Source organism: Muntiacus reevesi, chromosome X, assembly GCF_963930625.1.
Source record: "Muntiacus reevesi chromosome X, mMunRee1.1, whole genome shotgun sequence".
NCBI lineage: Eukaryota > Metazoa > Chordata > Mammalia > Artiodactyla > Cervidae > Muntiacus > Muntiacus reevesi.
In genome coordinates, this window is record NC_089271.1 from 55,857,542 (window position 1) to 55,878,888 (window position 21,347).

At 39.0% G+C, this 21,347-nt stretch overlaps 1 protein-coding gene and 1 pseudogene across 3 annotated transcripts in view; one reads left to right on the forward strand and one right to left on the reverse strand.

Annotated features, from left to right (window-relative positions):
• The window catches only part of JADE3 (jade family PHD finger 3), a 138,888-nt gene that overhangs the window by 51,091 nt on the left and 66,450 nt on the right, over positions 1-21,347 (reverse strand). For all 3 annotated transcript variants that reach the window (XM_065916030.1, XM_065916029.1, XM_065916031.1), the window contains 2 exons: positions 17,261-17,317; positions 16,419-16,498 (listed from right to left, as the gene is read on the reverse strand). In XM_065916030.1, coding sequence (XP_065772102.1) covers positions 16,419-16,498; positions 17,261-17,306 — 126 coding nt within the window. In that variant the 5' untranslated portion in view covers positions 17,307-17,317. The remainder of the gene's footprint in view (positions 1-16,418; positions 16,499-17,260; positions 17,318-21,347) is intronic.
• Positions 1,785-11,464, forward strand: LOC136153812 (4-hydroxybenzoate polyprenyltransferase, mitochondrial pseudogene; annotated as a pseudogene).

Consider the following 21,347-nt stretch of genomic DNA (forward strand, 5'->3'; position numbering starts at 1 on the left):
TATTACTCTTAATTATTTTGATGCTCAAATTGTTCTACCTTTGGTCACTGGGAGCTCTTTCAGGCTGGCTTGCACCTACGTACTTTTGACACATCCCAATCTTTTTTTGAGTACTTTTTAAACTTCCTACATTACAACGTGCCCTAGGCATCTTCCACTTGATTATAAAGCTATTGATTTTATATGTTAGTCATATCCTGCCACCTTGCTGAATTCTTTCTTTTTTTTGAATTCTTTTTTTTTTCTGGTGATTTTTTTATTTGATTTATCCAATAAATGGGGAACATTCTGTGAATGTAACACTATTGGGTTGCTTTCTGTGACCTCTCAAGTTCAAGACATTTTAAAAAATTAATTTATTTAATTGGAGGCTAATTACTTTACAATATTGTAGTGGTTTTTGCCATACATTGACATGAATCAGCCATGGGTGTACATGTGTCTCCCATCCTGAACCCCCCTCCCACCTCCCTCCCCATCCCATCCCTCAGCGTTGTCCCAGGGCACCCGCTTTGAGTGCCTTGTTTCATGCATCGAACTTGGACTGGCGATCTATTTCACATGTGGTAATATACATGTTTCAACGCTATTCTCTCAAATCATCCCACCCTCACCTTCTCCCACAGAGTCCAAAAGTCTGTTCTTTATATCTGTGTCTCTTTTGCTGTCTCGCATACAGGGTCATCATTACCATGAAAGTTGAAGTGTAGAGTATGATACAATAAAGCAATTAATTCTCAGTTGGTGTAGTCTGTTTAAACTGACATTTCACAAAGTACAGGACTAAACGATCATATAATCAAACGATGTCATTTAAATGAATAAGGACTCATTCCATTTGCTACTTTGCAGGGACAATTCTGCAAATGCCTATGGTTTCATTTAGGGAAGATTTAGAATTAATAATATGAACTGAAAAGGAAACCAACGTTGAACATGCTAGTGATGAGGTGGTAACAAAATGACCTTCCTATGAAGAATCCCAGCCAATTAATTGGGTACTGTGTGGGGAGAAAGCTAAGTCTATAGGAAATAAAAATGGGAGGTTTATTACATAATGCTTTGTATAAGGAAGTAAGAGAGGATCACAGACATATCTATTAACATATTTTGCACAGAGCTCAGTGTTCTGGGTGGCCAGTGGGAGAAACTGAATCACCCACTGATCATTTTGTGATCATTTCATCAACTGAATCATTTTGCTGAACACTCTGAACCATCTCTATAAATTACCAGACTGCCTTTAATGAGACAGGGTTAAGAAGCGGTGGCAATTTACAATTGTGCTCAACTACTGCCTCTGTGAAACAGGGTTCTGTGGGAAATCCTACCTTAGCTCTGGAAAGACTACTACAACCAAGTATTTTTCAACCTCCTAAAATATTTCACTATTTTCCATATGATATATTTCTCAAAATAAATCAACTGACTGCAAAGTCATGCTTTGGGTTTAGTAACAATCACATAGCATATACCATGTCTTCATACTTGATATAACTGCTTATGAAAATCTGTTCTGTAGCATTTTCTAAGTAGCCTAGAGACACGGAAGTGGGCTTAATGGTGCCCCCCCAACTCCAAAAACATGTCCACATCCTAATTTCTGGAACCTGTCAATGTTACCTTACTTTAGAAATGAGTTCTTTGCAGATAAAAATAATTTAAGGATTCTGAGATGAAAGGATCATCCTGGAAAATCCAGGTGGGCCTTAAACCCAGTAACAAGTGTCTTTATAAGAGAAAGGCAGAGGCAAATTTGAGACAGAAGAGAAGGAAGTACAACCATGGAGGTAGAGACTGGAAAGATTCATTAATCCACAAGTCAATAAGTGCTGACAGCTATCAGAACCTGGAAGAGCAAAGAACAGAATTTCCCTAAAGTTTCTGGAGGGAGCAATCTGGTCAATTTTGGACTTCTGGCCTTTAGAATTGTGAGAAAATAAATTCCTGTTGTTTTAAGCCATCCAGTTTGTGGTACTTTGTTACAGCAGCCCTAGGAAACTAATACACACATTTACCAAACAGAAGAGAAACTTGAAGACTCTAGACAAAGAGAAAAAGCAGAGGCCAATGAAATTTGGCTCTTGTCCATTGCTTCAGAAATAGCAAACCTCCAGGGAACAGGAACTCTATGAAGTCTGGGGAACCTGGGACTGCAGAAATACCAATCAATTCATACCTATTTTTCTTAAGCATATGAAAGCTAAATTCAATGACTACTGTAATCTTCTCTTCCACCTTTAGAAAAAAAGGCTTACACGGTAAACTCGATTTCAATTTTACAAGCTAGCCAGATTAAATAGCATCAGATCCAAGGTTTCCAGAGAAGCATTTTTACTCAAGGCAGAGTGCAAAGAGTCTGCCTTATCTTGCTGTAGAAGTCAAACATTTCAAGTATGAGGCAGAACATAAAATGCTGAAGAGGGGATAGGAATGCAAGTTCAGTACTCAGGAAGATATCTGCAAAGTGATACAAAATATATTTACTAGACTGGTCTCATGAATTTGCTTCTGGTAAGAAAAGGTATTTTTCAAGGTTTTTAAAATAAACATGGGCAAACAAAATAGTTATAGTGTATCCTGATAGAGGTATCAGTTTTATACACATATAGTAGTACACACATACATTCATATTTGTATATATTTTCATAAAGAAACAATAAAAAGATAAGCCAAGAACTTACAAAGAAAACCATTTAACGCTGAGAAAAGGGGAGAAAATAGGGACAAGAGAGACAAAAGCTGGCTCTCTCTGTATGTATTTTGATATTTGAACCAAACAAATGTTTCAAATGGTTAAAAATAAATTAAAAATCTTTATAAAGAAAGGAATATGGGTCTAAGGACAGACTGCTAGGATTGGTCTACTAATTTTACCACTTACTAGTTTGGGGAAGTTGTCTAAACTGTCTATGTCTCAGTTTACTTATCTGTAAAACAAGAATAAGAACACTTCACCTCACTGGGGTAGTTGTAGGGATTAAATACGTGAATTTATGTAAAGATCTTTAGCATGGTATTGGGCTCATGGTAATTGTTAAATAAACTCCAGCTGCAGTTATTTTACTATCATCAACATAGTCTCAGATTTAGTTCTAAAAGCAGAAAGTTCTCTTTTCCAGTTCATAAATTAATTGTTGATAGGTAAAAGGAGACGTGAGTTCATGGCTCAACTAAAACGTGGATGGTCTGACTTCCAAAGACAGGGTTCCCAAGCAAGAGCCCCATTGAGAACTTTAACCAACATTCTATAGGTCACGAGGTAATGCAGAAACTTCACAAAATGAAACATGGCTATTTGCTGCTAAATTAAAGATTGTGAATGAGGGATCTGGATGTTGACACTGACCTAGGTAATGAAGTTTAGAAGTTTTACAAGTTCTTAATTGTTTTCCTACTTTATATGCACTGGTAGTTTCCCCAAAAGTTCCTGAAACAAAAAGACTTTGTACTTACCAGATATCTGCTCATTTATGGTCAAAGAGGGAATTCACAGCCTAACATACAGCCCAGAAGCTATGCCAAGTCCAACAGTGCATGCCCATCCTGGCCTTTCAGATGCTTGCAGAAACAAAGGAGGCCTCACTATGAATTCAATTAGAATATCAATGCTTAACCTGCCAGAGCCACAAAATGAAAATGCCCTTCATGGACAGCTCTGGCTTTTACTGTTCTCATTAACATCTCTCAGTGGGCAGTTTCTTAAAGCAGTTAGTCTGAACATTTCTGTGACATATTTTAGAGGAAAAGCCAAAACATTTACTTCCTATATGACACAAAGGGGAACACTGTCTGGTCCATGTATAACCAAGCAGAGAGATTGATCAGTTTTGATTCATAGTCACTAAATCTAAATCTATCATAACTGATGACAAACAGATGTAACCCCAAAAGCATTTTTAAAAAAAGCTGCAAACACAGTAACTATATCTAATCAAAAGGAATAAACTGTTAGTGATTTTCTTAGAATTATAAATCTTAAGGCAAAAAGAGACTTCTTAGGTTATCTAAAAAGAATAAACCATTCAAAGCATAGAAAGCCTAGCAAAGAATTTCTATAAACAAAGATAGCCAATGTTGTCAAGACATTATGTCCCACAGTGGTTTTTCCAGTGAAGTGAAACTTATTTCTCAGTTTAAAGCTTTAAAAATCATGGACATAACTTTCAGATAGTTTAAAATAATTCTTTGGTTTCTTACAAAGAGTAAATAGGACATTTCTGATGGCTATGGGCTGACAGCAACTGAAACACTGATTCCCAAAAAGCAATGTACTTTTAGGCTGCTTAGGTAGGTTTGACAATTCTCCTTACCCTATATCACACAGAGGTTTTACCATGATATTGATATATCCTGGTAATGGAGGAGTGGGAGCAACTGAGTCTGACTTAAAGATCTGAGCAATTTTTGCATAAGAGATGACAACTGAAGTTTGCTTTGAAAGTTTTTCTCCCTTTAATGTCCCTTTTTGTACAATAAGTGTGCATTTGCAAGCTTAGTACTTTTTATCTGCTGTGGGTCAGAAAACCAAATAATCAAGTTTGTTAGAGATACAGGTAAAATGATATGAATAGGCTCTATTTAAGAGTATGCAGTGTATTCTGCTGACTTGAAATATATGAGCTTTCACCCTGCTGCTATGAAAGTCTCAGATACAACAAATGAGACTCTAGGCCTAGAGGAGACATGCAGTCAATCTTTTAAGATAGGTTGATATGTTTTATAGACCAGTTAGACTAATATTAGGTGAAAATATCCAGGCTTTGAGAAAAAAATGAAAGACTTTTTAATATATTTAAATTGGTCACCTAGTATTATGAACTTTTTCTACAGCAATTAGCTTTTTAAAAACCTCTTCAAGAATAGGGGCCCACTTGAGAATCAGAAGGCTATTAGCTCAGAAAAAAAATATACATAAAAACATATCCTTAAAAGTCTGCATACAATTTTCAGAAGGTACCAAAGCCCCTGAACATATGTGGAATTCACACACCCCTAGGAAATGCTTCTCTAGAGGATAAATCAGGGGAAGGCACACACAGGAATCTCAGCAAAGCACTAAACATCAAAGAAAATATTTGTCTATCTGTGTAGCCAATTAAGCCTCAGAGAAAAAGATCATTTATACTGCATTTCAATGATTAACTCCCAGTTTTAAAAAACATATGAGGTTTCATCTTGGACCTGTAGAGAGTCAGAAAAAAGAAATTCTCATTCTTACAAGAAGAAAAAGGCAGGAGAGGCAGCAAATTAACAATTTTTTGTGAAATCATTAGAGAAATGAGTCACAGGACAAATGGTCAGACTCAAAGAGAGACAAGCATGCCTGCAGGGAGACATAGGACAGAAGCATTTACTTACTTGGGGCAGAGGTCATAGTAGGAACATTAAATTAGAAATTCTGAGGAATCTCTGGGGGCCAAGTGGGGACTACTATGAGAATATGAAGTTTCTGGGGGCTGTACTCATAGGGAGTTCCCACCTTCTTGTAAGCTTTTTCTCTTGAAACCTAGGAGGGCTCTCACAGGGAAGTTAGGGACAGAGCCTGCAGAAAAAGCTCCCCCAGGGGTACTGACTGGGTTGCTGGTGTTCAGTGTCCTGGCTCCCTTACTGAATAAAAGGCTTCATCTACAGAGGAAGGATTTCAAGTAAGGGCACTGAAATAATTTGACTAGTGCTATGGGAAGGGAGAAGTACCCAGCCTCAGCTTCCCTGTGTTACTCAAGGGAGAAAAAAGCCTAAATCTCAAGAGAGAGAATCTCAAGGACACAGACTGAGAATACCAGAGGATACCTGCTACAGGCAGACAGGATAATAGTGGGCAGGGGCAAAATGCTCTATCCCTGAAGGTCATTCCCCAACCTTGCTCCCAAACACAGGACTACTACACACTCCCAAGACTGAGATGTAATCAGAAGAATAGAGAACGTTATCCCTCCTAAATATCCTAAATATTTAATACCCTTACCACCACACTAACACCTCCAATGATAACAGTAGCTATACTAGAAGAACTGCAGAAGACAAAATCTCTGAGGACAAGCATAAAGGAAAAGGTCAAGAGAGGAGACAAAAACAAGGTCACCAGAGGAATTCCAAGTCTCTGGTACCCATAGTAAGAACTATTTCAAACACCCTTGTATGCTGCTGGTGGGAATATAAACTGATGAAGCCCCTTTGGAAGACAGTCAGGCATTCTCTCAAGTGGTTAAACAGTTACCACAGGACTCAGAAATCCTACACCTAGGTGTTTTTGAAAACATATGTCCACCTAAAACATGTATATGAATGCTCATAGCTTCATTACTCATAATATTCCAAAAATGGAGACAACCCAAATTTCTATCAACTAAAGAACTGATTTTAAAATGTGATATATGCATATAATGGAATATCATTTGGTCATAAAATGGAAATGAAGTATTGATACATGCTACAACATGGATAAATCTTGAAAATGTTATGTAAAGTGAAAGAAGTCAGTCACAAAAGGCCATATATTGTATGATTCCATTTATATGGAATGTCCAGAATTGGCAAAACCATAGAAACAGAAATTAGATTAGTGGTTGCCAGTGGCTGGGAGTGGGGTCTGGGGAGTTAACTGCTAATGGACAGGGTGTTTCTTTCTGAGGTGATGAAAATGTTCTAAATTTGACTGTGGTAACGGTTACCCACACAACTCTGTGAATATACTAAAACCCACTGAATTATACATTTTAAATAGATGAATTGTATGCTATAAGAATATTTCAAAAAAGATGATAAAAATGTTTTATAAAAAGAACAATCCCTATGGCACTAATGACATCATCTGAGAGGCTTTGACATCCACTCTCACCTAGCAATAACAAGGCTCTCCTCTTCCTCCTCAATGTGATATCAGTAAAGACTGGGTAGGGAGCCTAGACTGTCGCCACTGTCCATCAGTAATGCAGTACCTGTTACCACACCACTCCCTGGTGGAGTGGCAACAAAATGCGGATTTCCACCCCTGCCAAGTAGTAATGAGTTACCCTTCCCCATTCCCAAAGAAAGAACAGAACTACCTTCCTAGAAAGATAACAGAACTAGGATGAAGAGTGTAAGAAAATCTGCAACTGGTGGTAAAAAGTCAGCATGTCTCTTCCCACTGGTCTGGTTATTATGGAGGCCTGCCAAAACAGATTTAAATAAGACTTAGTGTCTGGGCTTCCTTGGTGGATCACTGGTAAAGAAACAATCTGCCAATGCCAGAGACATGGGTTTGTTTCTTGATCCGGGAGGATCCCACATGCTTCAAAGCAACTAAGCCAGTGCACCACAACTATCGAGACTGTGCTCTAGAGCCCAGGAGCCACAACTACTGAGCCCATGTGCTGCAACTATTGAAGCCCACTTGCCCATGTTCTGCAGTAAGAGAAGTCACTGAAATGAGAAGCCCACGCATTGCAGCTAAAGAGTAGCCCCTGCTCTCCACAACTAGAAAAAAGCCTGTGCAACAATGAAGATCCAGCATGGCCAAAAATGAAATGAACAAAAAAATAAAATTTAAAAAAGACCTGGTGTCTGTTAACATAATAACCCCCCACCCCCGCCCCACGAAAACCTAGCCCAGGATGCAACAGAAAATTTCCAAAAATACTAAGAACCAGGAACGAGAAGAGACTAATAAATAGGCACTGACACCGAGATGACACAAATGTTTAAAATATCTGACAAGGATTTTATTTTATTTTTTTATTTTTATTTTTTTTTTATTAGTTGGAGGCTAATTACTTCACAACATTTCAGTGGGTTTTGTCATACATTGATATGAATCAGCCATAGAGTTACACGTATTCCCCATCCTGATCCCCCCTCCCACCTCCCTCTCTACCCGATTCCTCTGGGTCTTCCCAGTGCACCAGGCCCGAGCACTTGTCTCATGCATCCCACCTGGGCTGGTGATCTGTTTCACCATAGATAATATACATGCTGTTCTTTCGAAACATCCCACCCTCACCTTCTCCCACAGAGCTCAAAAGTCTGTTCTATACTTCTGTGAATTATCTGACAAGGATTTTAAAGCAGCCATCACAAAAGTGCTTCAACAAGAAATTACAAACATGTTTGGAAAAATGAAAGTTTCAGCAAAAAAATAAGAGAATATAAAGAATAACCAAATGGAAAATTTGAAATGAAATAATAAAATAATCATGAACTCCTTATTTCCAAATTCAGACTTAAAACTGAAGAAAGAAGGGAAAATCACTAGACCATTCAGGTATGACCTAAATCAAATCCCTTACAGTGGAAGTAACAAATAGATTCAAGGGATTAGATCTGATAGAGAGAGGGCCTGAAGAACTTTGGACAGAGGTTTGTGACACAGTACAGGAGGCAGTGACCACGACCATCCCTAAGAAAAAGAAATGCAAAAAGGAAAAATGGTTGTCTGAGGAGGCCTTACAAATAGCTGAGAAAAGAAGAGAAGCAAAAGGCAAGGAGAAAAGGAAAGATAAAACCATCTGAATGCAGAGTTCCAAAGAAGAGCACGGAGAGACAAGAAAGCCTTCCTCAGTGATCAATGCAAAAAAATAGAGGAAAACTATAGAATGGGAAAGATCAGAGATCTCTTCAAGAAACTTAGAGATACCAAGGGCACATTTCATGCAAAGATGGGCACAATAAAGGACAGAAATGGTATGGACCTAACAGAAGCAGAAGAGATTAAGAGGTGGCAAGAATACACAGAAGAACTATATAAAACAGATCTTAATGACCCAGATAATCACGATGGTGTGATCACTCACCTAGAGCCAGACATCCTGGAATGCGAAGTCAAGCTGGCCTTAGGAAGCACCACTACTAACAAAGCTAGTGGAGTTGATGGAATTACAGTTAAGTTATTTCAAATCCTAAAAGATGATGCTGTGAAAGTGCTGCACTCAATATGCCAGCAAATTTGGCAAACTCAGCTGTGGCCACAGGACTGGAAAAGGTCAGTTTTCATTCCAAACCCAAAAAAAGGCAATGCCAAGGAATGTTCAAACTATTGCACAATATAGTCATCGCACACGCTAGCAAAGTAATGCTCAAAGTTCTTCAAGCCAGGCTTTAACAGTCCGTGAACCGTGAACTTCCAGATATTCAAGCTGGATTTAGAAAAGGCAGAGGAACCAGAGATCAAATTGTTAACATTCACTGGATCATCGAAAAAGCAAGAGAGTTCCAGAAAAACATCTATTTATGCTGTATTGACTATGCCAAAGCCTATGACTGTGTGGATCACAACAAACTCTGGAAAATTCTTAAAGAAAAGGGAATACCAGACTACCTGACCTGCCTCCTGAGAAATCTGTATGCAGGTCAAGAAGCAACAGTTAGAACTGGACATGGAACAACAGACTGGTTCCAAATCAGGAAAGGAGTACGTCAAGGTTGTATATCGTCACCCTGCTTATTTAACATATATGCAGAGTACATCATGAGAAATGCCAGGTTGGATGAAGCACAAGCTGGAACCAAGATTACCAGGAAAAATATCAATAACCTCAGATAACGCAAATGACACCACCCTTATGGCAGAAAGCAAAGAACTAAAGAGCATCTTGATGAAAGTGAAAGAGGAAAAAAGTTGGCTTAAAATTCAACATTCAGAAAACTAAGATCATGGCATCTGCTCCCGTCACTTCATGGCAAATAGATGGGGAAACCATAGAAACAGTCAGAGACTACTTTTTTGGGGCTCCAACATCACTGCAGATGGTGACTGCAGCCATGAAATTAAAAGATACTTGCTCCTTGGAAGAAAAGCTATGACCAACCTAGACAGCATATTAAAAAGCAGAGACAGTACTTTGCCAACAAAGGTCCATCTAGTCAAAGCTATAGTTTTTTCCAGTGGTCATGTATGGATGTGAGAGTTGGACTGTAAAGTAAGCTGAGCAGAGAATTGAGGCTTTTGAACTGTGGTGTTGAAGAAGACTCTTGAGTGTCCCTTGGACTGCAAGGAGATCCAACCAGTCCATCCTAAAGGAAATCAGTCCTAAATACTCATTGGAAGGACTGATGCTGAAGCTGAAACGTCAATATTTTGGCCACCTGATGCAAAGAGCTGACTCATTGAAAAAGACCCTGATACTGGGAAAGATTGAAGGTAGGAGAAGGGGACAGCAGAGGATGAGATGGCTAGATGGCATCACTGATGCAATGGACATGAGTTGAAGTAGACTCCGGGAGTCGGTGATGGACAGGGAAGCCTGGCGTGCTGCAGTCCATGGGGTCGCAGAGAGTCGGACACAACTGAGCAACTAAACTGAACATAATAGTTAACATAAATACATACTATAGGTTCAATAGAATAATGGAATTAATAGAATAAAGAATCAGGGGACAGGAGCACCATGCTGGGAGTGGGTGGCGTGGGGCCTGAGGGCTGGGGTGCAGGCATGGCTGTGGGGCTCGGGCAGCCACTCCCTGGCCCTCGTATGCATGGCCCATGGGTTCCACACTGCAAACTGGCAGCCCTCGGCCGGGCAGGGGCCAAGCGGGCGTCCACTGAGCCTGCTGGCAGCCATGATTGTGAACTCGGTGCCCCGCCCTCTGCAGCCCTACCTGTGCCTCATGCAGTTAGACAAGCCCCTAGGAACCCGGCTGCTCTGTTTATCATGTACTTGGAGCACTGGTCTGGCAGCAGACCCAAGTTGTCTCCCAGACTGGTACATGTTATCTCTCCCTGGCACTGGAGCTGTTCTGATGTGTGAAGCAGGCTGTATTATTAATGACATGTGGGACCAGGACTATGATAAAAAGGTTACAAGAACAGCAAGTCACCCAATAGCTGCAGGAGATATTTCAACTTTTTGATCCTTTGTTTTTCTTGGCGAACAGCTGACCTTGGACCTGGGCATTCTTCTGTGTCTGAATTACTACAGCTCTTAGAGCAGCATCCCTACTTCTTGTCATCACCTACCCGCTAAAGAAAGGAATTACATACGGGCCTCAGTTAGCCTTGGGATTGACATTTAATTGGGGAGCATTACTTGGGTGGTCTGCCATCAAGGGCTCCTGTGATCCATCTGTTTGCCTTCCTCTTTATTTTTCTGGAATTATGTGGACTCTAATATACAATACTAACTATGCCCATCAGAATAAGAGATGATGCTTTGATTGGGCTTAAGTCCACGGCACTGCAGTTCTGTGAAGACACCAAGAAGTGGCTCAGTGGTTTCAGTGTGGCCTGCTGGGGGCGCTGAGCCTGGTGGGAGTGAAGAGCGGCCAGACTGCACCCTACTACACTGCCCTGGCTGCTACAGGAGCCCATGTGGTTCACCAGATTTATACTCTGGACATCCACAGACCTGAGGACTGTTGGGAAAAGTTCACCTCCAACCAAACAACAGGACTAATAATTTTTTTAGGGACGGTCCTTAGGAATTTGTGGAAAGCAAAGGAGACCAGTGAAACAAAGAAAAATATAGAAAACAGAATAGAAAATTAGCAAATTAAGTTTATTTAAGGATTTCTAAAACAAACTTTTACAAAACACTCTCAGGTCTTGTTACTACATTATTAGATTTGAGTAAGTCATTCAGTATGTTAATGAATTACAGACCAGTAAATGAAGTTTTAGAGCATTGTGGCCTAGATTTTAGTTCAAGTATGTACATGTTAGATTCTTCTCCTGTCACAAACACCAGACTTTGCAGAATTTGCAGTGACCTGGAGTATTTAAGTTAATGCTTTCTTCCTGTTGTGATTCTCACCTAGAGTTACAGGAATTATATGATTTTTAGTACTTTAGCAAAAAACCCTTATATACATCTCATCTGAATGAAAATGGACTCTCTTTTTCGGGGAAAAATAAAAAGCTGCTACAGAAAGTTGGGGCTTACTGTTCTTTGCACTGACCCTTATTTACTGCCAAAAGCTGCAATTCAGGAAACCATTCAGGTTTTTATATTTTAGGAGAAATTTAAGTAAGTAAATAAAACTTTTTTACCTACCAAAAAAAAAAGAATCACGGAACAAAAGAACTTAATCTAACCAACAGAAAGAATATACACTGGAAAAAATGAGTCTCAAGGATTTGTGGGAAAATAACAAAATATCTAACATTCAAGCAACTGAAGTCTCAAAAGAAGAAGAGAAACAAAGGTGAAGCTGAAAAACAGCTGAAGAAATAATGGTTGAAAATTTCACAAACTTGGCAGAAGGTATAAACTTAGATTATACAATCTAACTTAGAATCAAATTTCAAACAGGATAAATCCAAAGAAATCTATGCCCAGGTATGCAGTTGTAAAGTTTTCTTTGGAAAACTAAAGATGAAGAAAAATCTTAAAGGCAACTGGAAAAGAAATGACTAATTACCTATAGGAGAGCAACCATTTGAATGAGAACAGATTTCTCTCATTAGAAACCATGGAGGCAAGAAGGAACTAGCACATTTTTCAAGTGCTGAAAAAAGTTTTGTCAAACCAGAATTCTATATCATGTGAAAATATCCTTCGGGCAAAACCAAGACATTCTTGAATGAATGAAAACTAGGATTTATTGCTAGCAGATTTCCCCTAAAAGAATAGCTAAATGGAGCTCTTCATAGAGAAAGGAAACAAAAGGAATAAGTTGGAATATCAGGAATAAAGAAAGAACAAGAGAATAAAAATATGGGTAAATAAAATAGACTACTCCTTTCCTCTTGAATTTTATAATAATATTTTATGGTTGAAGCAAATATTCTAACACTGTCTAATGTAGTTCTCAATGTATGTAGAGAAAATATTTAAATAATTATATGATAAAAGTGGGGGGTGGATAAACAAACCTAAATGGTGGTAGCCTTCCTTTACTTCACTCAAAATAGTATATATAAAATGTAGAGAACAGTAGACTGATAAGTCATTTTGGAAGATGGTCCTCTCTTTAAAAGATTGCTTCTCAAGAGCAACCACTAAAAATCTACACAAAGATATATGTGTCTCTAAATCTTAAAGCCACCACAGAAAAAATCAATATGGGGGAAATTCCCTGGTGGTCCAGTGGTTGGGACTCTTTGCTTTCACTGCTGAGAGCTCAGGTTCAATTCCTGGTTGGGGAAATAAGATCCTATAAGCTGCATGTCACAGTCAAAAAAAGAAAAAAATCAACATGGAATTTTAAAAAATATTCAAGTAATCCACAAGACAGAAAATAAAAGAGGAAAAAAAAAACCCAGAGAAAATAAATAGAACAGTAAAATGGCAGACTTAAACCAAATCATAATAAAAATTACATTAAATATAAGTGTTTTAAATATACCAATAAAGAGATAGAGATCTAAAGAGTAGAGTAAAAAATGACTCAACTATATAAGAAACTCATTTCAAATAAAAATCATATGTGCAAATTAAAAGTAAAAGGATGGAAAAATATACTATATACCATGTAAACATGAATCAAAAGAAAGCCAGAAACAGTATAAGATAGTACAGACTTCAGGAAAAATAAAATTACCAAAGAGTGACATTACATGATAAATTCACTGAAAAGGTACAGTAATCCTAAATATGTATGCAGTTAACAATAGAACTTAAAAATACACAAAGTAAATCTGAAAGAAATGAAAAGAGAAAGAGGCAAACCCACGATTACAGCTGGAGACTGCTACAGCCCTCTCTAAACAACTGATAATACTACTAGGCAGAAAATCAGCCAGGATACAGAAGAGTACCATGAACCAATAGGACCCAACAGCAGCATAATACACATTGTTTTCAAGTGTCCCTGAAATATTCACCAAGATAAACCATATCTTGTGCCAGAAAACAAACCTTGACACCTGTAAAAGAACTAAAACCATACAGATTATGTTCTGTGACAAAAGTGAACTCAAACTAGAAATCAGTAACAGAAAGATAGTAAGAAAAGTCTCCAAATGCTCGAAAACTAAACAACACTTTTCTAAATAATACACATATCAAGAAGGAAGTTTCAAGGAAAATAAAAATACTGAAATGGATGAAAACGAAAATAAACATACCAAAATTAATGAGGTGAAGCTAAGCAGTATTTAAAGGGAAATTTACAGCACTAAAATTCTTATATTAGAAAAAAGGAAATCTTTCAAAGCCTAAGCATTAACCTCAAGAGTCTAGAAAAAAGTACAAAATAAAACTAAAGCAAAAAGGAAGAAAATGAAAAATAAGAGCAGAAATCAATAGAAATTGAAGAGAGAAAAATAAGAGATAATTTCACTGATTACAGACTAACTTTGGCAACACAATATATTATGTAGTATTAGATTATAACCCAAAGTATAAAATAAACACACGAGTTCATACAGATATAAACTAGTTTTTAAATAAAATTTTTAAATGATGGAAGCATCTAAGAATATTTTTATAGTTGCTTACTTTTGGGAAATAATCAGATGATCTAATATAAAGCTCTAGTACATAAAATTTCAATAAATGGAACCTATGAGAGGTAGATGTGATAATATCCATGTTATAACAACAAAACAAATTACCTCAGAGAGATGAAATAAACCAGCAAAACATGGAATCAATCTCTTCTAATGCCAAGGCTGGTTTTGCTATACAATATCAGGTTCTTCCTTTTGTAACAGAATGGAGCATATAAATGAAAAAAATCTGCTTACAGTAGCCCAGGTCTTCTATCTTTTGCAAAAGAATGATATTCTAACTTGGAGGCAGCAGGCCGTGTGACCCAAAGCTCTTGAGTCACTTTATGTTCTAGGACTGGTTGTCCTAAATGGGAAAGTAGCAAGGTTTCTTTCTCATCAATTCTGCAGTCAAAGCCTCCTCTGGATAGATGGGAAATTTGTTTTGCTCCTGTTTACGTGTATTTTATTTCCTAAGTTTTTCTGTATGACACAGACACATACAAATACACACTGATAGTCTACTGTGCCCAGAAAGATCCCTGGCAAAAGACAGAAAAGTGACCTCTGAGAAAGGGAGAAATGCTCTCTCTGACACCCGAAAGCAATGCCTCCCCCCACCACACTTGCATGAGGTCAAATGGAACCTGGCCTTGTTTCTAGTCAATAGAAAATGGCAAACATGATGGGACATCATTCTCATGATTACGTTATATAAGGCTCAGTCAGACTGGAGTCAAAGACTCTCTCCTTACTGGATTTCAAAGTAGGCTACTGTGTTTTGAGAGGACCGATGGAGAAGGCCACATGGCAAAGAACTACAAGCAACCTAGGAGTGGAGGATGGTCCTCTACCAAAAGCCAACAACAACAACAAACAGGAACCTCTCAGTACTCCAGCCAGAAGATGAATTCTGCCAGCAACTTGAATGAACTTGGAAACAAATTCTTCCCTAGTCAAACTTCCAGATGAGAACATAGCCCAGGCAGCACACTGACTGCAGCCTTGAAAGACCTTGAAAAGAGAGAATCTAGTCACGCTGTAACCAGACTCCTGACCCACAGAAACTGATAATAAATGTGCTGCTTTAAGCCACTAACTTTGTGATAACATATAATGCTGCAATAGTTAACTAAAACATTCTCTTTTCCTTTGCGGCCAAGGAAGACCACTTATAGTAGAAGTGAAGATAGGCAAGATCAGTTTCTTATCATTTAATTATCACAGAGGAAAGCCTGTAAGATCCCAAGTGCAACTCTGGCACTTTGCTACCCTTGAGGCAGAAGATGACCAGTCTCACAAGGACTGGGCCATTTTTCCTGACTTGGTGGTAGTGCCCTGAAGGCTGTGAACGTTTACCATAGCCCCAAAGACGTCCAACCCAGTCTTTTCCTTCTCTATCAATGACTTCTTCATCTACCCTTTCTGCATTGCCTCCCACTTACCAACTTAGCTCTTTCCCACAATAGGCCAGATCATTGGCTCTTTTGGTCCATCCCAATTCTCTGGCTTACTCTGACTTCTTGGCTAGGGAAGGATTTATATTCTAAAGCCAGGCACTTAGGTGTTATTACCAAAATGAAAACAGAGTGTAGACCACTGTTTTCCCAAAGGAAAAATAAAATAGAATCTTTCTTGAAAAAAAAAGTAGATAGACTTGTTTTCATCAGAAATACAAGCCTATCCACTGGAACATAGTTTACTCTTCACATCTCTAAGATCTGGGTATTGTAGATATGTAGGAAGAAGGTAGCTAGCCCAGGCTGGATGCATGAGACAAGTGCTCGGGCCTGGTGCACTGGGAAGACCCAGAGGAATTAGCTGGAGAGGGAGGTGGGAGGGAGGATCGGGATGGGGAATACTTGTAAATCCATGACTGATTCATGTCAATGTATGACAAAAACCACAACAATATTGTAAAGTAATTAGCCTCCAACTAATATAAAATAAATGGAAAAAAAAAACAAAAATGAAAACAAAAGGAAAAAAGAGAAAGAGAATGCTATTGAACAGTAATTTATATAAAAATTTATGCAGTAAATGTAAAAAGAAAAATAATATCTGATCTCACCTCGGCAGGCTTCTTGCATTCATTTGGCATTTTTGACTTGCTCCTATACATTGGGCCAAAAGTAGAGGAAGTGGAAGGATCTGTAAAAGATAATTAGAAATAATACTGAGACTTATTACCTGCTATTATAACTAAATGTCATCCAAGAGTATGTGAAATATATGATGGAGAAGAGCACAGTGACCTCATATCACTGAAGAAAATAGTTAAATTGCAACCACCAAAGCCTCATAAAGGAGTTTAATGACATTTATAGGTAACATCCCAGGGTGCAAAAGCTTCAACAATGCTAATACAGAGGAGATTCAATTTGGTATAATCATATTTCATTATAATTTAGAACAAGACAATTTATGTTCCATCTAGAGAAAAAGTATCTGCAAAAGCAACTGAAAAAACTAAAAATGTGGAGCAAGTAATCTGCCTATCCTTCAGCATTTTCCAAATGCTACTGTTAATAAAGTTGTTGTCTTTTACGAATTATGACTCATCCAAACACTTAGTACCTCAGCTAAAATAAAACTGTAGGGCCTACAATTTATGCTCTCACACTTCTCTTTCTAGAAAAGCACTGTTCCATTGGTAGATGTGGCTTTTGTTGCCCGGGTAAATAAAAAGTGAAAAACAAAATGCTATATGCCACACAAAACCAATTCTCTCATTTAACTTACCTATGTCTAATGGAATTTAAACAAGTAAGAAAAATGGTACCCCAAGTTTTCCTTCTTAGAAACATTATTTTTTAACCCATTCAAAGAAGCATGAAATAGCTTGTTCTCAAGTCAAAGAAACTCTAAGGATTATAGATACAGAGTTACCAGCTGTTGGCTGGTTCTACTCACTGTCCTCTGAACTGTCACTGCTGCTGATATTTCTATGGCGCTTCATCCTGGCGCATCCTGGGAAAGAGAAGGCAACATTGAATAAATACTCAACACACACATCCATCCCATAGGGCAGTCAACACTGCTCAAGAAGCAGCATCAGGTGAATTACACAAATCAAATTATTTTTGTTAAGAATATTCTCAAATGATCTAGAGTGGTGGGAGAAGAATTCTACCAAATTCTCCCTAATACAGAGTGTGTCAAAGACTGGACGAGGCCACATACTAGCTTTAGGAGGAAATCTAAGCTGCAGAGGATGAATGATATAGGACTGGCAAGAGGCTCAAATGTGGCCACATGACCACTATCCACCCAAACAAAGAGGGGCAGTCACAGGGTTATTATCAGTCAGGGACTCCCAATAAGAGATAAGCAAGAAAGAAAAAGCAGTTACAAAGGTAGAGCTGTCAAAGGCCAAGGTTGAAAGGCATGAGACAAGGCTGGCTGAAGAAAGAAGTGAGGCACGTCCCATCTTTGAAAGCACAGTTCAGTTCAGTTGCTCAGTCATGCCCGACTCTTTGTGACCTCAAGGACTGCAGCATGCCAGGCCTCCCTGTCCATCACCAACTCCCACAATTTACACAAACTCATGTCCATTGAGTCGGTGATGCCATCCAACCATCTCATACTCTGCCATCCCCTTCTCCTCCCACCTTCAATCTTTCCCAGTATTTGGGCCTTTTCAAATGAGTTAGTTCTTTGCATCAGGTAGCCAAAGTACTGGAGCTACAGCTTCAGCATCAGTCCTTCCAAAGAATATTTAGGACTGATTTCCTTTACGATGGACTGGTTGGATCTCCTTGCAGTCCAAGGGACTCTCAAGAGTCTTCTCCAACACCACAGTTCAAAAGCATCAATTCTTCTCTGCTCAGCTTTCTTCATAGTCCAACTCTCACATCCATACATGATGACTGGAAGAAAACTATAGCTTTGACTAGACGGACCTTTGCTGGCAAAGTACTGTCTCTGCTTTTTAATATGCTGTCTAGGTTGGTCATAGCTTTTCTTCCAAGGAGAAAGCATCTTTTACTTTCATGGCTGCAGTCACCATCTGCAGTGATTTTGGAGCCAAGTAAAATAAAGTCTGTCACAGTTTCAGTTGTTTCCCCATCTATTTGCCATGAAGTGATGGATCCAGATGCCATGATCTTAGTTTTCTGAATGTTGAATTTTAAGCCAACTTTTTCACTCTCCTCTTTCACTTTCATCAAGAGGCTCTTTAGTTCTTCTTCGCTTTCTGCCATAAGGTGGTGTCATCTGCATATCTGAGGTTACTGATATTTCTCCTGACAACCTGATTCCAGCTTGTGCTTCATCCAGCCCAGTGTTTCTCATGATGTACTCTGCATATAAAATAAACAAACAGGGTGACAATATACAGCCTTAACGTGCTCCTTTCCCGATTTAGAACCAGTCTGCTGTTCCATGTCCAGTTCCAAGTGTTGTTTCCTGACCTGCATACAGATTTCTCAGGAGGCAGGTCAGGTGGTCTGGTATTCCCATCTCTTTAAGAATTTTCCAGAGTTTTTTGTGATCCACACAGCCAAAGGCTTTGGCATAATCAATAAAGCAGAAGTAGATGTCTTTCTGGAACGCTCTTGCTTTTTTAATGATCCAACGGATGTTGGCAATTTGATCTCTGGTTCCTCTGCCTTTTCTAAATCCAGCTTGAATATCTGGAAGTTTTTGATTCACGTATTGTTGAAGCCTGGTTTGGAGAATTTTGAGCATCACTTTGCTAGCATGCAAGATGAGTGCAACTGTGCAGTAGTTTGAGCATTCTTTGGCATTGCCTTTCTTTGGGATTGGAATGAAAACTGACCTTTTCCAGTCCTGTGGCCACTGCTGAGTTTTCCAAATTTGCTGGCTTATTGAGTGCAGCACTTTCCCCTTGTAGCTCAGTAGGTAAAGAATCTGCCTGCATTGCAGGAGACCCAGGTTCAATCCCTGGGTTGGGAAGATCCCCTGGAGAAGGAAATGGCGACTCACTCCAGTACCGTTGCCTGGAAGATCTCATGGACAGAGGAGCCTGGTGGGCTGCAGATGGGGTTGCAAAGAGTCGGGCATGACTGAGCAACTAACACTTACATACTTCCACAGCATCATCTTTTAGGATTTGAAACAGTTCAACTGGAATTCCATCACCTTCACTAGCTTTGTTCATAGTGATGAATCCTTAGCCCATTTGACTTCGCATTCCAGAATGTCTGGGTCTAGGTGAGTGATCACACCATCCTGATTATCTGGATCGTGAAGATCTTTTTTCTATAGTTCTGTGTATTCTTGCCACCTCTTCTTAATATCTTCTGCTTCCGTTAGGTTCATACCATTTCTGTCCTTTATTGTGCCCATCTTTGCATGAAACATTCCCTTGGCATCTCTAATTTTCTTGAAGAGATCTCTAGTCTTCCCCATTCTATTGTTTTCCTGTATTTCTTTGCATTAATCACTGAAGAAGGCTATCTTATCTCTCCTTGCTATTCTTTCGATCTCTGCATTCAAATGGGTATATATTTCCTTTTCTCCTTTGCCTTTTGCTTCTTTTCTCAACTATTTGTAAGGTCTCCTCAGACAACCATTTTGCCTTTTTAAAATAACAGGGAAGCAACACAGCCCTGCCCATTAACATAAAATTGGATTAAAGATTTACTGAGCCTGGCACCACCCATCAGAACAAGACCCAGTTTCCCCCTCAGTCAGTCTCTCCCATCAGGAAGCTTCCATAAGCCTCTTATCCTTCTCCATCAGAGGGTACAGACTGAAAGCCACAATCACAGAAAACTAACCAATCTGATCACATGGACCACAGCCTTGTCTAACTCAATGAAACTATGAGCCATGCTATGTAGGGCCACCCAAGACCGACGGGTCATGGTAGAGAGTTCTGACAAAATGTGGTCCACTGGAGAAGGGAATGGCAAACCACTTCAGTATTGCCTTGAGAACCCCATGAACAGTATGAAAAGGCAAAAAGATAGGACACTGAAAGGTGAACTCCCCAGGTCGGTAGGTGCCCAATATGCTACTGGAGATCAGTGAAGAAATAACTCCAGAAACAATGAAGAGACAAAGCCAAAGCAAAACCAACATCCAGTTGTGGATGTGACTGGTGATAGAAGCAAGGTCTGATGCTGTAAAGAGCAATATTGCATAGGAACCTGGAATTTCAGGTCCATGAATCAATGCAAATTGCAAGTGGTCAAACAGGAGATGGCAAGAGTGAACGGCGACATTTTACGAATCAATGAACTAAAATGGACTGGAGTGGGTGAATTTAACTCAGATGACTATTATATCTACTACCATGGGCAAGATTCCCTTAGAAGAAATGAAGTAGTTATCATAGTCAACAAAAGAGTCTGAAATGCAGTACTTTGATGCAATCTCAAAAACGACAGAATGATCTGTTTGTTTCCAAGGCAAACCATTCAATATCACAGTAATCCAAGTCTATGCCCCGACCAGTAATGCTAAAGAAGCTGAGGTTGAAAGGTTCTATGAAGACCTATAAGACCTTCTAGAACTAACACAAAGAAAAGATGTCCTTTTCATTATAGGGGACTGGAATGCAAAAGTAGGAAGTCAAGAAATACCTGGAGTAACAGGCAAGTTTGGCCTTGGAGTATGGAATGAAGCAGGGCAAAGGCTAATAGAGTTTTGCCAAGAGAACACACTGGTCATAGCAAACACCCTCTTCCAACAACCCAAGAGACAACTTTACATATGGACATCACCAGATGGTCAATACAGAAATCAGATTGATTATATTCTTTGCAGACAAAGATGGAGAAGCTCTATACAGTCAGCAAAAATAAGACCAGGAGCTGACTGTGGTTCAGATCATGAACTCCTTATTGCCAAATTCAGACTTAAGTTGAAGAAAATAGGGAAAACCATTAGACCATTCAGGTATGACCTAAAACAAATCCCTTATGATTATACAGTGGAAGTGACAAATAGATTCAAGGGATTAGATCTGATAAGAGTGCCTGAAGAACTATGGACGGAGGTTCGTGACATTGTACAGGAGGCAGTGATCAAG